Source organism: Bombina bombina, chromosome 2, assembly GCF_027579735.1.
Source record: "Bombina bombina isolate aBomBom1 chromosome 2, aBomBom1.pri, whole genome shotgun sequence".
In the NCBI taxonomy this organism is placed as follows: Eukaryota; Metazoa; Chordata; class Amphibia; order Anura; family Bombinatoridae; genus Bombina; species Bombina bombina.
The window spans coordinates 739,146,392-739,160,016 of record NC_069500.1 but is presented as its reverse complement, the minus strand read 5'-3'; the positions used below and the strand labels follow the sequence as shown (position 1 = coordinate 739,160,016).

General features: G+C 38.5%; 1 protein-coding gene across 1 annotated transcript in view; it reads left to right on the top strand.

Moving 5' to 3' along the window:
• Window positions 1-563: 563 nt before the first annotated feature.
• The window catches only part of ATP5F1D (ATP synthase F1 subunit delta), a 29,054-nt gene continuing 15,992 nt past the window's right edge, over window positions 564-13,625 (top strand). The window contains exons 1-2 of the mRNA XM_053702809.1: window positions 564-749; window positions 1,259-1,412. Coding sequence (XP_053558784.1) covers window positions 627-749; window positions 1,259-1,412 — 277 coding nt within the window. The 5' untranslated portion in view covers window positions 564-626. The remainder of the gene's footprint in view (window positions 750-1,258; window positions 1,413-13,625) is intronic.

Below are 13,625 nucleotides of genomic sequence, written 5' to 3'. Positions count from 1 at the left end.
ACGCAGTGAGGTTGGAGGGTTAGGGGGATCCTACACTGCAGAAAAATAAAGATATAGGGATAGATAGATAAATGGATAGGGATAGGAGGGATTAGGGATAAGGATAGAGGGAGAGGAATAGATGTATAAGGATAGATGGCTAGGGATAAGGATAAATGGATAGGTATAACATTTTAGCTTTTGAATATGATGCTGGAAGAATAAGATGCTAACTTCTAGTAGAGAATAATAAGATGCTGGCTGAATAAGATGCTAACTTCAGAATCATGGTATAACGATAGTTTTATTTCACGTATTGTATTTTACGTCAGTATTGTAAACTGTAAAACAATCTGCATCTGAGAGGTTATATACTGGTCTACATTTGATTAAGAAATAAGATCTATACTATGGCACGTCATTATTACACAAGTGCAATAGTGCATATCTCTCCTAAGAGCCAGGCCAGTACACGGTCAACGCAATGAACGCATGACAGTCAGACAGAGAGCGGGGTCACGTAGTCTTCACCCAGGGGGCGTGGCTTTTTGTCTTTCACTGCACTACATTTCCCATGATGCTCTGGTAACCGGGCCTGTGCTGCATCCGGTGTCCTTGTCCTTGGTCTCACACTCTACGGCTTCATCATGCTGTCTGCTCGCTGTCTCTTCGGTCTCCGCCGCTGTGTTCTTAGTCAAGTTCGTAACTATGCTGAGGCCGCACCAGCCGGGAGTCCCGCTTTGAGCTTCACCTTCGCCTCCCCTACACAGGTCACCAGACTGTATTCTTGAGTGTGTGTGTACTTGCTTGCTGGTTTGTCAGAGGAAATTTATACTACAACTTTTTGAACGATGAGTGAATTTAATGTTGTATACCTCAAGCTTTTATTAATAATTTCTTGGGATGTTACCGATATAACTGAAAATAGTTGTTTGTTTCGAATTGTCAACATTTCATGTTAAATAATACATGTATATCAAAACGCCCACTAGGTAGTAATGAGACCCAATAATAGTAGTAAAAAAACAATAATTTATTAGTAGTTTCAAAAAAGGTAAACTGTGTACTGGGCAAGGTCAGTTATACTTGACCCCAAAAATAATCTTTTACAAACATGTCATGGCTGCAATATATATATATATATATATATATATATATATATATATATATATATATATATAAACAAATCAATATATTAATAACCAGGAAACTGTTACTAATATGGTGAGGGAACAGTATTACAGCCTTGAGTTTACATTAAATTATTCTGTCTCCACAGGTATTTTATAATGAAGCTAGTGTGAAGCAGGTGGATGTCCCCACCTTAACAGGTGTATTCGGTATTCTTGCATCCCATGTCCCAACGCTACAAGTTCTCAGACCAGGCCTAGTCACAGTGTTCAGTGATGATGGGTCTTCAACTAAATATTTTGGTGAGTGTGCCCATAAATAGTGATACTCAAGTACCTAGTTCTGCCAATGTCACCCCTTCCCTTTCTGGCATTAACAATGTATACAACATGGTTGCTTATGCTGATTGTTTGTACACCTATCCACTTTTGCTTCCTAACCTTTTCAGGTCTTGCAACCTTTTTTGAGATCTGTTCTAAAGTAATACTATACCGTGACCATGTGTGCCAGACTTACCTTTTGTATAAAGCTTGGACATAACAAATTAATAATAAAGATCAGATATCAGGGGCGCAATCCGATATAGATCGTAGTTTGCAGCACAAGCGAGGGAACCCCCGCCGCCCGTAGTTTCAGCTCGCAACTCGAGCTATCCAATATACGGCGCCGTCAGATGCTAAAGTGCCGTAAGTCTGATAAACCAGCGATGTCCAGAAATCTGCGTAAGTACAAATTTCTGGAGTCGCCAGTGACTTACGGCACTTTAGAAACTGCCGGCGCCTACAAAACCTGACTAAGTTATAAAATCTCCCGTACTGTCTAACACGCCTCCCAAACATAGCCCGACACGTATACCCCTCTATCCGCTATCCCCCCTCACTCTCCTAATAATAAAAAATGTATTAACCCCTAAACCGCCGCTCCCGGACCCTGCCGCCACCTACATTAACTACCCCCTGATGTGAGCCCCTTATACCGCCGCCACCTACATTAACTACCCCCTAATGTGAGCTCCTACCCCGCCGCCAGCTATATTAAAATTATTAACCCTTAATTTAATCCCCCTACTACGCTGCCAGCTATATTAAATGAATTAACCCCTAATCTAATCTCCCTATACCGCCACCTATATTAAATTAATTAACCCCTAATCTAATCCCCCTACACCGCCGCCACCTATATTAAATTAATTAACCCCTAAAATACTAAACTATCCCTACCACTAAACCTAAGTCTAACCCTACAAATAGCCCTGAAAAGGGCTTTTTGCGTGGCATTACCCCAAAGTAAACAGCTCTATTGCCAGCCCTTAAAAGGGCTTTTTGCAGGGTTTTGCCCCAAAGTAATCAGCTTTTTTACCAGCCCTTAAAAGAGCTTTTGGCGGGGCATTGTCACAAAGAAATCAGCTCTTTTGCCTATAATCTAAATCCCCCTACACCGCCGCCACCTATAATAAATGTATTACCCCCTAATCTAATCCCCCTATACCGCCGCCACCTATATTAAATAGATTAACCCCTAATATAATCCCCCTACACCGCCGCCACCTATATTAACCCTAATTATATTAGGGTTAATATAGTTAATATCGTTATATATATATATATATATATATATATATATATATATATATATATATATATATATATATATATATATATATTAACCCTATCTAACTCTATCTAACTCTAACACCCCTAACTAAATTCTTATTAAAATAAATCTAATTAATATTGTTAATTAAAATATTCCTATTTAAATCTAAATATTTACCTATAAAATAATTACATTGTAGCTATTTTAGGGTTTATATTTATTTTACAGGTAACTTGGTATTTATTTTAACTAGGTACAATAGCTATTAAATAGTAACTATTTAATAGCTACCTAGTTAAAATAATTACCTATTTACCTGTAAAATCCTAACCTAAGTTACAAATACACCTACACTATCAATAAATTAAACTACAAATATCTCAACTAAAATACAATTAAATAAACTAAACTAAATTACAAAAAAGATTACAAGAATTTTAAGCTAATTACACCTATTCTAAGCCCCCTAATAAAATAAAGCCCCCCCAAAATAAAAAAAAATGTCCCTACCCTAAACTAAATTACAAAAGTTAACAGCTCTATTACCAGCCCTTAAAAGGGCTTTTTTCGGGGCATGCCCCAAAGAAATCATCTCTTTTGCCTGTAAAAAAAAAAAACACAATACCACCCCCAACATTACAACCCACCACCCACATACCCCTACTCTAAACCCACCCAAACCCCCCTTAAAAAAACCTAACACTAAGCCCCAGAAGATCTCCCTACCTTGAGTCGTCTTCACCCAGCCTGGCCGAACTCTTCATCCAATCCGGGCGATGTCTTCATCCAAGCGGCAAAGAAGAGGTCCTCCATCGGGCCAAGTTTTCTTCCAAGCGGAATCTTCTTTCTGACACGGAACATCCATCTGGCCCGACGAATGAAGTTTCCTTTAAATGACGTCATCCAAGATGGCGTGCGTCGAATTCCGATTGGCTGATAGGATTCTATCAGCCAATCGGAATTAAGGTAAGAAAATCTGAATCAGCCAATCAGATTCAAGTTCAATCCGATTGGCTGATCCAATCAGATTGAGCTTGCATTCTATTGGCTTTTCCGATCAGCCAATAGAATGCAAGCTCAATCTGATTGGATCAGCCAATCTGATTGAACTTGAATCTGGCTGATTGAATCAGCCAATCGGATTTTCTTACCTTAATTCCGATTGGCTGATAGGATTCTATCAGCCAGTCGGAATTCGACGGACGCCATCTTGGATGACGTCATTGAAAGGAAACTTAATTCGTCGTTCAGTCGTCGGGCCAGATGGATGTTCCACGTCGGAGGGCTGAAGAAAGAAGATTGAAGATGCCGCTTGGAAGAAAACTTCGCCCCGATGGAGGACCTCTTCTGTGTCGCTTGGATGAAGACATCGCCGGATGGAAGACTTCTTTGCCGCTTGGATGAAGACATCGCCGGAGGGAAGACTTCTTCTTTGCCGCTTGGATGAAGACATCGCCCCGATTGGATGAAGAGTTTGGCCCGGCTGGGTGAAGACGACTCAAGGTAGGGAGATCTTCTGGGGCTTAGTGTTAGGTTTTTTTTTTAAGAGGGGTTTGGGTGGGTTTAGAGTAGGGATATGTGGGTGGTGGGTTGTAATGTTGGGGGGGGGGGTATTGTGGTTTTTTTTTTTTTTTTTTACAGGCAAATGAGCTGATTTCTTTGGGGCATGCCCCGCAAAAAGCCCTTTTAAGGGCTGGTAATAGAGCTGTTAACTTTTGTAATTTAGTTTAGGGTAGGGAATTTTTTATTTTGGGGGGCTTTGTTATTTTATTAGGGGGCTTAGAATGGGTGTAATTAGCTTAAAATTCTTTTATTTTTTTATTTTTTGTAGTTTAGTTTGTTTAATTGTATTTTAGTTTAGATATTTGTAGTTTATTTAATTTATTGATAGTGTAGGTGTATTTGTAACTTAGGTTAGGATTTATTTTACAGGTAAATTGGTAATTATTTTAACTAGGTAGCTATTAAATAGTTCTTAACTATTTAATAGCGATTGTACCTAGTTAAAATAAATACCAAGTTACCTGTAAAATAAATATAAACCCTAAAATAGCTACAATGTAATTATTAATTACATTGTAGCTATCTTAGGGTTTATTTTATAGGTAAGTATTTATTTAGATTTAAATAGGAATATTTTAATTAATATTAATTAGATTTATTTTAATAAGAATTTAGTTAGGGGTGTTAGAGTTAGATAGGGTTATTATACTTAATATATATATAATATAATAACGATATTAACTATTAACCATAATATAATTAGGGTTAATATATATAATATAATAACTATTAACTATATTAATCCTAATATAATCAGAGTTAATATAGGTGGCAGCGGTGTAGGGGGATTAGATTAGGGGTTAATGTATTTTAATATAGGTGTAGGGGGATTAGATTAGGGGGTAATACATTTATTATAGGTGGCGGCGGTGTAGGGGGATTTAGATTAGATGCAAAAGAGCTGATTACTTTGTGACAATACCCCGCAAAAAGCCTTTTTAAGGGCTGGTAAAAGAGCTGATTACTTTGGGGAAATGCCCCGCAAAAAGCCCTTTTAAGGGCTGGCAATAGAGCTGTTACTTTGGGGCAATGTCACGCAAAAGGCCCTTTTAAGGGCTGGTAATAGAGGTGATTACTTTAGGGGGATTAGATTAGGGTTTAATGTATTTAATATCGCTGGCGCCGAGGTAGGGGGATTAGATTAGGGGTTAATAATTTTAATATAGCTGGCGGGGTAGGAGCTCACATTAGGGGGTATGTAATGTAGATGGCGGCGGTGTAAGGGGCTCACATTAAGGGGTATGTAATGTAGGGGGATCACATTAGGGGGTTATACATTTAATGTAGGCGGCGGCGGGGTCCGGGAGCACCGGTTTAGGGGTTAAATACTTTATTATGGATTGCGGCGGGGGATCGCGGTTGACAGGTAGATAGACATTGCGCATGCGTTAGGTGTTTAGTTTTATTTTCTAGCTAGTTTAGGGAGTTACGGGGCTCCAATAGACAGTGTAAGGCTTACTACGCTTGCATTTTGTGGTGAGGTGAAAATGGAGTAAGATTTCTCCATTTTCGCCACGTAAGTCCTTACGCTGTATATTGGATACCAAACTGCGCGGGTTTGGTATACCTGTCTATGGCAAAAAACTACGGGCGAAGGCAGAAATATACGAGCGTAACTTCTAGGTTACGCCGTATATAGGATACCAAACCCGCGCAAAATTCGGCGTCGCTGGCTTTTGCGGGCGACGCTGCATATCGGATCGGGCCCCAGATTGGTCTCCTGGCTCGGCAACCATTGTGATAGCCACGTCAGATCAGACCCTTGGCACTACAGCCATATCAGACCTCTTGTCTTGGTTACTTGTCCCTAAAGTTCCTCTGTCAGTACCAAACTTTAATTTCCTTCAAGCCATCCCAGTTACAGCCTGTTGCTTTGGGTTCCTTCCCTATGATGTAGTGTGTTGTTTATCAAGTACTGTGTATGATTCTTGTGTGGAGGGTAAACTGCGTCTGGCTGCCCCCCTACATGGCAGAAAGTTACAAGTGTGAAACCAAAGGTTGTGCCAGTCCCCAGTTAACCACTCCAAGTGGTGTTAAAAATTACTTGGTGCCGCGCACTGCACACAATCAATAGGTTGCTGACCCCTGCTGTAGATTCCATTAAAGGGATACAAAACCCAATTTTTCTTTTTTTTTCTTTCAGAGAGAGCAGGCAATTTTTAAGGAACTTTCTGATTTACTGCTATTAGCAAATTTTCTTTGTTCTCTTGCTATCTTTAGTTGAAAAATCATGAATATAAGCTAAGGAGCAGGCCTATTTGATTCAGAACCCTGGATAGCACTTGCTGATTGGTGGCTACACTTAGCTTTCAATCAGCAAGCGCAACCCAAGTGCTGAAACAAAAATGGGCCGACTCCTAAGCTTTCATTCTTGCTTTTCAATAAAGATATCAAGAGAACAAATGAAATTTGATAATAGGAGTAAACTTTGAGTCATAATTTAATTTTTTGCTAAAGGACATTTTGGCAATAATTATCTGCTCACATTTGTTAAAGCATTTAAAGTGAGAGTAAATTTTTCACCTGTGCATCTCATCTATGTAATATTTATAAGTATTATTAATGTTTCGCTAGGTTGTGGTTTTTTTTTTTTTTCTTTTCTTTTTTCCAAATCAGACTTTATATTTTAATACTTTATTTCCCAAACGTTATCGTCGTCGCTCCTCCCACCCTCATCTTCCGGTATTTTCTAGCCATTACGTATAGAGGTCACACCCACTCTATACAGTCTAAATGCGTGTTCATGATACATGCAATGATTGCGCATGCGCGAATCGCCGATCCGGATTAAAACTTTCTCGGCTTAAAAAGACAAGTAGCTGCGCGAATTGTGCCCACGCAACCGATAGGATCTTGTTTTTATTAGATTTGGCGCATGCGCACTAGATTATATAGCCTAGTATGACGTAGGTTCACGGCCGCCGATCAGCCAGAAAGTCAATTGGCGGATAAGAAAAACGTGACCAGGAAGTCCATTATGTTCTCAAACGGGTTGAATTCAAAATAACAAAATTATTAGTTTATATGCTTCGAAAAAGGTATTTATATATTACTGTGAGCAAAACGATGAATGAAACTCCCATTATTTTGAGATTGACTATGTAAATGTGCATAGCTGACCAACGAACTTTACTTTTACTTTAATTACTGCGTTTGAGTGTCACAGGAGAAGATGGTTACCCAGAACTCCCTTTCTATCTGACTGAGTGAAATAATTAAATGTATAGTACTAGCAAACTGATTGGAGCTGCTGGGGCAACAAATACATCTGTCTGTTTATATATTGGTGCCTTATTCTTGTGGAGTTACCATTACTTTTGTTATTGATTCTTTGTTTTCAGCTGTTTGCCTTGTATATCTGAAGAATGAAGTGAATTGGAATGTTTAAAATTGTATTCTCTATCTGAATTGTGAAAGAAAAATTTGGGGTTTCATGGCACTTTAAACTATAGCTTTGACACATGCACACATACACTTTCTTTACAGGACCCAAAGTATTTAGATTATTTAATTTAGCTATTTTCATAACTCCCACTGCTGATACGTCTATAAAATCAAGTATACAACCTGCAGACATTCAGTAGTAGAATGGCTTGTGTTGCCGAGCTTAGTGACTTTCTGTATGGCGTCATACAAGTCTATTCATCACATTTTGACCCTTCTTGAGTTGCCCTGGTCAACCATAAATGCTGTTGTTGGAAAGTGCATGAGCAATAAGAACTATTCCTCAGGGTGGGTGGCCATACAAACTCACAGAATTGGACCAATGACTGTGGAAGCATATTACAAATGAGGAGTGACTATTTTATTATTAGTTACAAACCGCTCATAGAAATAAAACATGTGAACTGCTTATTGTGTGTTTTGTGAAGCGAGTGTTAATGGCCAAGACGCTACTTTCAAGATCAACAAAGCCAATGCTGAGGAGTTGCTGCTGTAACACAGTGATTGGGTTATTGGAAATGTGTTCTCTGAAATGGTGATTCACTTAACAGCTGGCATTCTGGGATACTGATGGACAATTTTAGTGTTGGCAAATGTCAGGAGTAAACTACTTACCTGACAATAATGGTCTGGGGCTTTATTATGGTTCAGTCTAGGTGTCTCAGACTTGGTTTAACATACACAATGCCAAGGCTTTCTTTTTTATATTTTACATCTTTCAAAGAACTTGACTGTCCTGACCTCAGCCATTTGGGATGAATTGAAACACCACCTGTGAGCTATGCCGGTTCACCCAACAGTGCCCAACCTTACTAATGCTTGGTGGCTCAATCTAATTAATTTCTGCAGTAATAATGTTCCAACTTCTTGTGGAAAGTCTTAATTATAATAAGCACTTGGCACACTTACATGAAGGCCAGGATTACTGCATAATTGGTTTGGTCCTAAATATTTTAATAATCCTTAATGTTCTGCTGTGTTGTATTCATTTTCTCAGTAGAGCTCTACCATTTGTCCTTCGATTGCTCTGTCTTTGATGTTGTAAATGTCTGGAACTGATCTTAAATTGTGCTGACTGAGCCATGTTCTTTTACTATGTTGGTACTATTTATTTTCTCATGAGAACATGACAGTTTACACACCATTAGTGCAGCCCTTGGAGGATATGTAGCATCCAGTACATATACTTGATACACACACTTGACGTGAATGGTATAAATGCACCAATCGGAAGCCTACTATGCTTTGGGAGTGACTATGTGACTTATGTTTCCTTGCTCTAAGGACTACTCATAATTTAGGAGCCAGGTTGCAAATTGTTAATAATATAGATTTCTTTTCTATTTTATAATGTACTCAGTGGAAATAGATTTTAATGTTTTCCTACTCTAAATTATGTTTTAACTTCTTGGCGGCCAGAGATATAGCAATTGGTTGCAGCCATAAAGTAAATTTTGTCTTGTATAATTGATTTTTGATCACCTTGTTTTTCTCTACAGCAGCACTATTGAGACTACCGCAATGATGTAGCCAGGATATCTCTAGGGATGTAATGTTTTGACTGTAATGTTGCCAGCGGAACAGTATTGCAAGAGACTTTGCAGATGGATGTATAAACTCCTGTTGGAATTAAATGTGATATCCATAGCCCCTTTTCCATTAATGTTGACTCTGACCTGTCTTCAAGTTGAATTGTAATGTTCTCAGTATACAAGATGACTGCTCAGACTTGTATAAAGGCATTGTAGGTATTTCATACTGCCAGCTGCCCACTGGCTGCAATCTAGTGTTATAGGGCTGCAATTGTGTTGTGTAGCCTAATATCTCCTCTAGCCTGCTCATAGATACTACAGTCCTAGCAAGCTTTGTCCTGATGAGCTAAATAAATATGGAGGAAGTGGAAAGTTTCTCATCTAAGGTTATTTGGTAGCTGTTTCTTCTATTCTGGTCTTCACCTGGGTCCCTCTTGTTGTAAAAATCTTTGCAGACGGAAAATCTGTCTGGGCCTGATAGGCGGTGCCTGTCAAGGGGATAGATAGCTGTGGTACAGAGCCAACCATCAGGAGGTGGGAGAGCGAAGGAGCTGTACTGGCACCTGTCCAGCGTGCTGTATATAGATTTCTGTCAGATGCAGCAGTCACTGTTCAGAGCTCCGGTGCACAAGACCCATTGGGATAAACGTTTATACTCCTCAAGGATTTATCTGGTGGCAACAAATCAATTACTTGTGTTTTAAAATGTGCTACAAATGATTTCCTCTGTGCATTGTTCTGGGTAATAAGCACATAAAACCCTGGTGGAGTCAACCCAGTCCCCATAAAATGTTTAAGCACAGAGAAAAAATTGTAGTTTATATAATGTTGCCCCCCCCCCCCCCCCATATTCCTGTAAATTCATTCTGATAATTGAGTGTTTTTTCTACCTGTTTACCTCCCCCTGCAGAGGCTGGAGTACATGTGCTTTACTTAAAGGGACATTGTACACTAGATTTTTCTTTGCATTATCCTTTTCCAGTACTGGTTTGGCTATATGTGGATGGGTGTCTTTTAGTAAGTATGTTTTCATTACTTAAGACACTCTCGGCTATGGTTTGTCACTTTATGTATTTATATAAAGTTCTAAATATATGTATTGTACTTATATTTGCCATGATTCAGGTTTCAGTATATTTCCTTTTGCAGACTGTCAGTTTCACATTTGGGAAATGCATTTTTTAGGAAAATTATTTCTTACCTAGGGTATAGTCTTTTTTCAATTGACTCATTTTAAATTCGCGGGCAGAATTAAGCTCGCGAGGGCGCACAATGCCAAACTATATTGCGTCAGTTTTGGCACAAAGATTTTTTTTTTTGCGCAAAGTTACGTTCGATGACGCAAATTTGTAATTTCCGGCGTCTATGACGCAGTCATTTCACAAGGTTGCGTCTTCAGTGACGCGAGTGTGTCATTTCCGGATGTTAGCGCCAAAAAATTTTTCTCTGTTTGTGCGTCATACTTGCCGCCAAATATTTTCATTATTTTAAACCCCATTCCTATATGCCTCTTGCCTTTTTTTTTTTCTATCAGAGGGCTATGCTGTTTGCATTTTTTTCCCCAATCATGAAACTGCCATATAAGGAAATTGATAATTTTGCTTTATGTTTTTTTCTCTTACATTTTCAAGATGTCTCAATCTGATCCTGTTTCAGAAATCACTGTTGGAATCCTGCTGACTGATAACAGTTCTACCAAAGCTAAGTACATATTGTTGTAATTTTGTGGAGATTATATCTCCAGCTGTGGTTTGTAATAAGTTATCATGATAAGCTTTTACATGCAGAGAATATGTCCATCAGTAATAGTACATTGCCTTGTGCTGTTCTTTTAACATCTAATGTACAAGATATACCTGTGAATTTATAACAATGTATTGCTGTTTCTATTCAGAAGGCTTTGTCTGCCATCCTTCTAATAAATGTAAAGGTCTTTTAAAACTTCTCATAAAGTTGATGAAATTTCAAATGACCGACAACATACTGAATTATCATTCTCTGATGAGGATCTATCTGATTCAGAAGATCCTTCCTCAGATATTGACACTGACAAATCTACTTATTTATTTAAAATGGAGTACATTTGTTCTTTGTTAAGGAAGTATTGATTATATTGGATATTGAGGAGACTAGTCCTCTTGATATTAAAACTAGTTAACGTTTAAATTCTGTTTATAAACCTCCTGTGGTTATTCCAGAGGTTTTTCCAGTTCCTGATGCTATTTCTGATATTTCTAGGAAAGGAATAGGCCTGGTACTTCTTTTATTCCTTCTTTAAGGTTTTAAAAATTGTATCATTTGCCAGCAGTTAGATTGGAGTTTTGGGAAAAAATCCCCAAAGTTGGGGGTTATCTCTACTCTTGCTAAACGTACTACTATTCCTATGGAAGATAGTATTTCTTTTAAGATCCTTTAGATAGGACACCTGTATCTTATCTAAGGAAACTTTATTTTAAGGTCTTTTTCTTAGGTCTGCAATTTCTTTGGCTGTTGTTGCAGCTGCTTCAACCTTTTGGTTGGAATCTTTAGTGCAACAAGTATCATGATTTATCTAGCATTGTTAATTTGATTCAGCATGCTAATAATTTCATTTGTGATGCCATTTTTTGATACTATCAAAATTGATGTTAAATCTAGGTCTTTAGCTATTTTAGCTAGAAGAGCTTTGGGGCTTAAATCTATAAATGCTGATATGACTATGTCGAAATTGCTATTTCTTTCCTTCCAAGGTAAATAAATTATTTGGTTCAGTTGGATTCAATAATTTCAATTGTCACTGGGGGGGAAGGGAGTTTTTTGCCTCAAGATTAAGATCTAAGGGTAAATTTAAAGCTTCTAACCATTTTTCGTTCTTTAATAAGGAACAGAAATCTAATTCTTCCCCAAGGAATCTTTTTCCAATTGCAAGCCTTCTTCAAATTGGAATAAATCCAAGCCATTTAAGAGATCATTGCCAGACCCCAAATTCGCATGAAGGTGCGGCTCTTATTCCAGCTCAGCTGGTAGGGAGCAGCTTACGTTTTTTTTCTAAGATGTTTGGATCAATTCGGTCCAAAATCATTGCATTCAGAGAATTGTATCTCAGGGGTACAGAATAGGATTCAGAGTAAGACCGCTTGTGAGAAGTTTTTTCTCTCACGCATTCCAGCAAACCCGGTTAAGGCTCAGGCTTTTCTGAAGTGTGTTTCAGCCCTGCAGTTATCTGGGGTAATCATGCCAGTTCAGTTTCAGGAACAGGGTCTGGGGTTTTTATTCAAATCTATTCATTTGTCCCAAAGAAAGAAAATTCATTCAGACCAGTTTTGGATCTGAAAATTTTGAATCGATATGTAAGAGTATCAATTTTCAAAATGGTGAATATAAGGTCTATTCTGCCTTTTTGTTCAGCAAGGGCATTATATGCCCACAATAGACTTACAGGATGCGTATCTTCATATTTCGATTTATACAGATTGCTATCAGTTTCTGAGATTCTCTTTTTTAGACAAGCATTACCAATTGTTGCTCTTCCTTTTTGGCCTAGCGACAGCTCTAGGAATCTTTTCAAGGTTCTTGGTGTCCTACCTTATCAGAGAGTGGGGTATTGCAGTGTCTCCTTATTTGGACTATATCTTGGTACTTGCTCAGTCTTTAAGTTCTGCAGAATTTCACACAAATTAACTACTGTTGTTTCTTCATAGACATGGTTGGAGGATCAATTTACCAAAAAGTTCCTTGATTCCTCAGACAAGGGTCACCTTTTTAGGTTTCCAATTAGATTCAGTATCCATGACTGTCTTTATCAGACAAGAGACAATTTAAATTGGTTTCAGCTTGTCGGAACCTTCAGTCTCTATTTCCTTCAGTAGCTATGTGCATGGAAGTTTAAAGTTCCATGACTGCAGCATCAGACGTACTTCCCTTTGCTCGTTTTCATGTGAGACCTCTCCAGCTTTGTATGCTGAATCAATGGTGCTGGGATTATACAAAGATATCACAATTAATATCATTAAATCCCAATGTTTGATTATCTCTGACTTGGTGGTTAGATCACCATCGTATAGTTCTAGGGGTCTCTTTGGTTCGTCCAACCTGGGCTGTGATCCCAACAGATGCGAGTCTTTTCAGGTTGGAGAGCTGTTTGGGGACCTCTGACAGCACAAGGGGTTTGGAAATCTCGAGGCGAGATTACCAATCAATATTTTGGAACTCCATGCAATTTTCAAGGTTCTTCAGGCTTGGCCTCTGTTAAAGAGAGAACTGTTCATTTGTTCTCAGACAGACGATATCACAGCTGCGGCATATGTCAATCATCAGGGTGGGACTCAGTCCCCTATGAAGAAGTATCTTGAATACTTTCTTGGACGGAATCCAGCTCTTGTCTAATTTCTGTGGTTCATA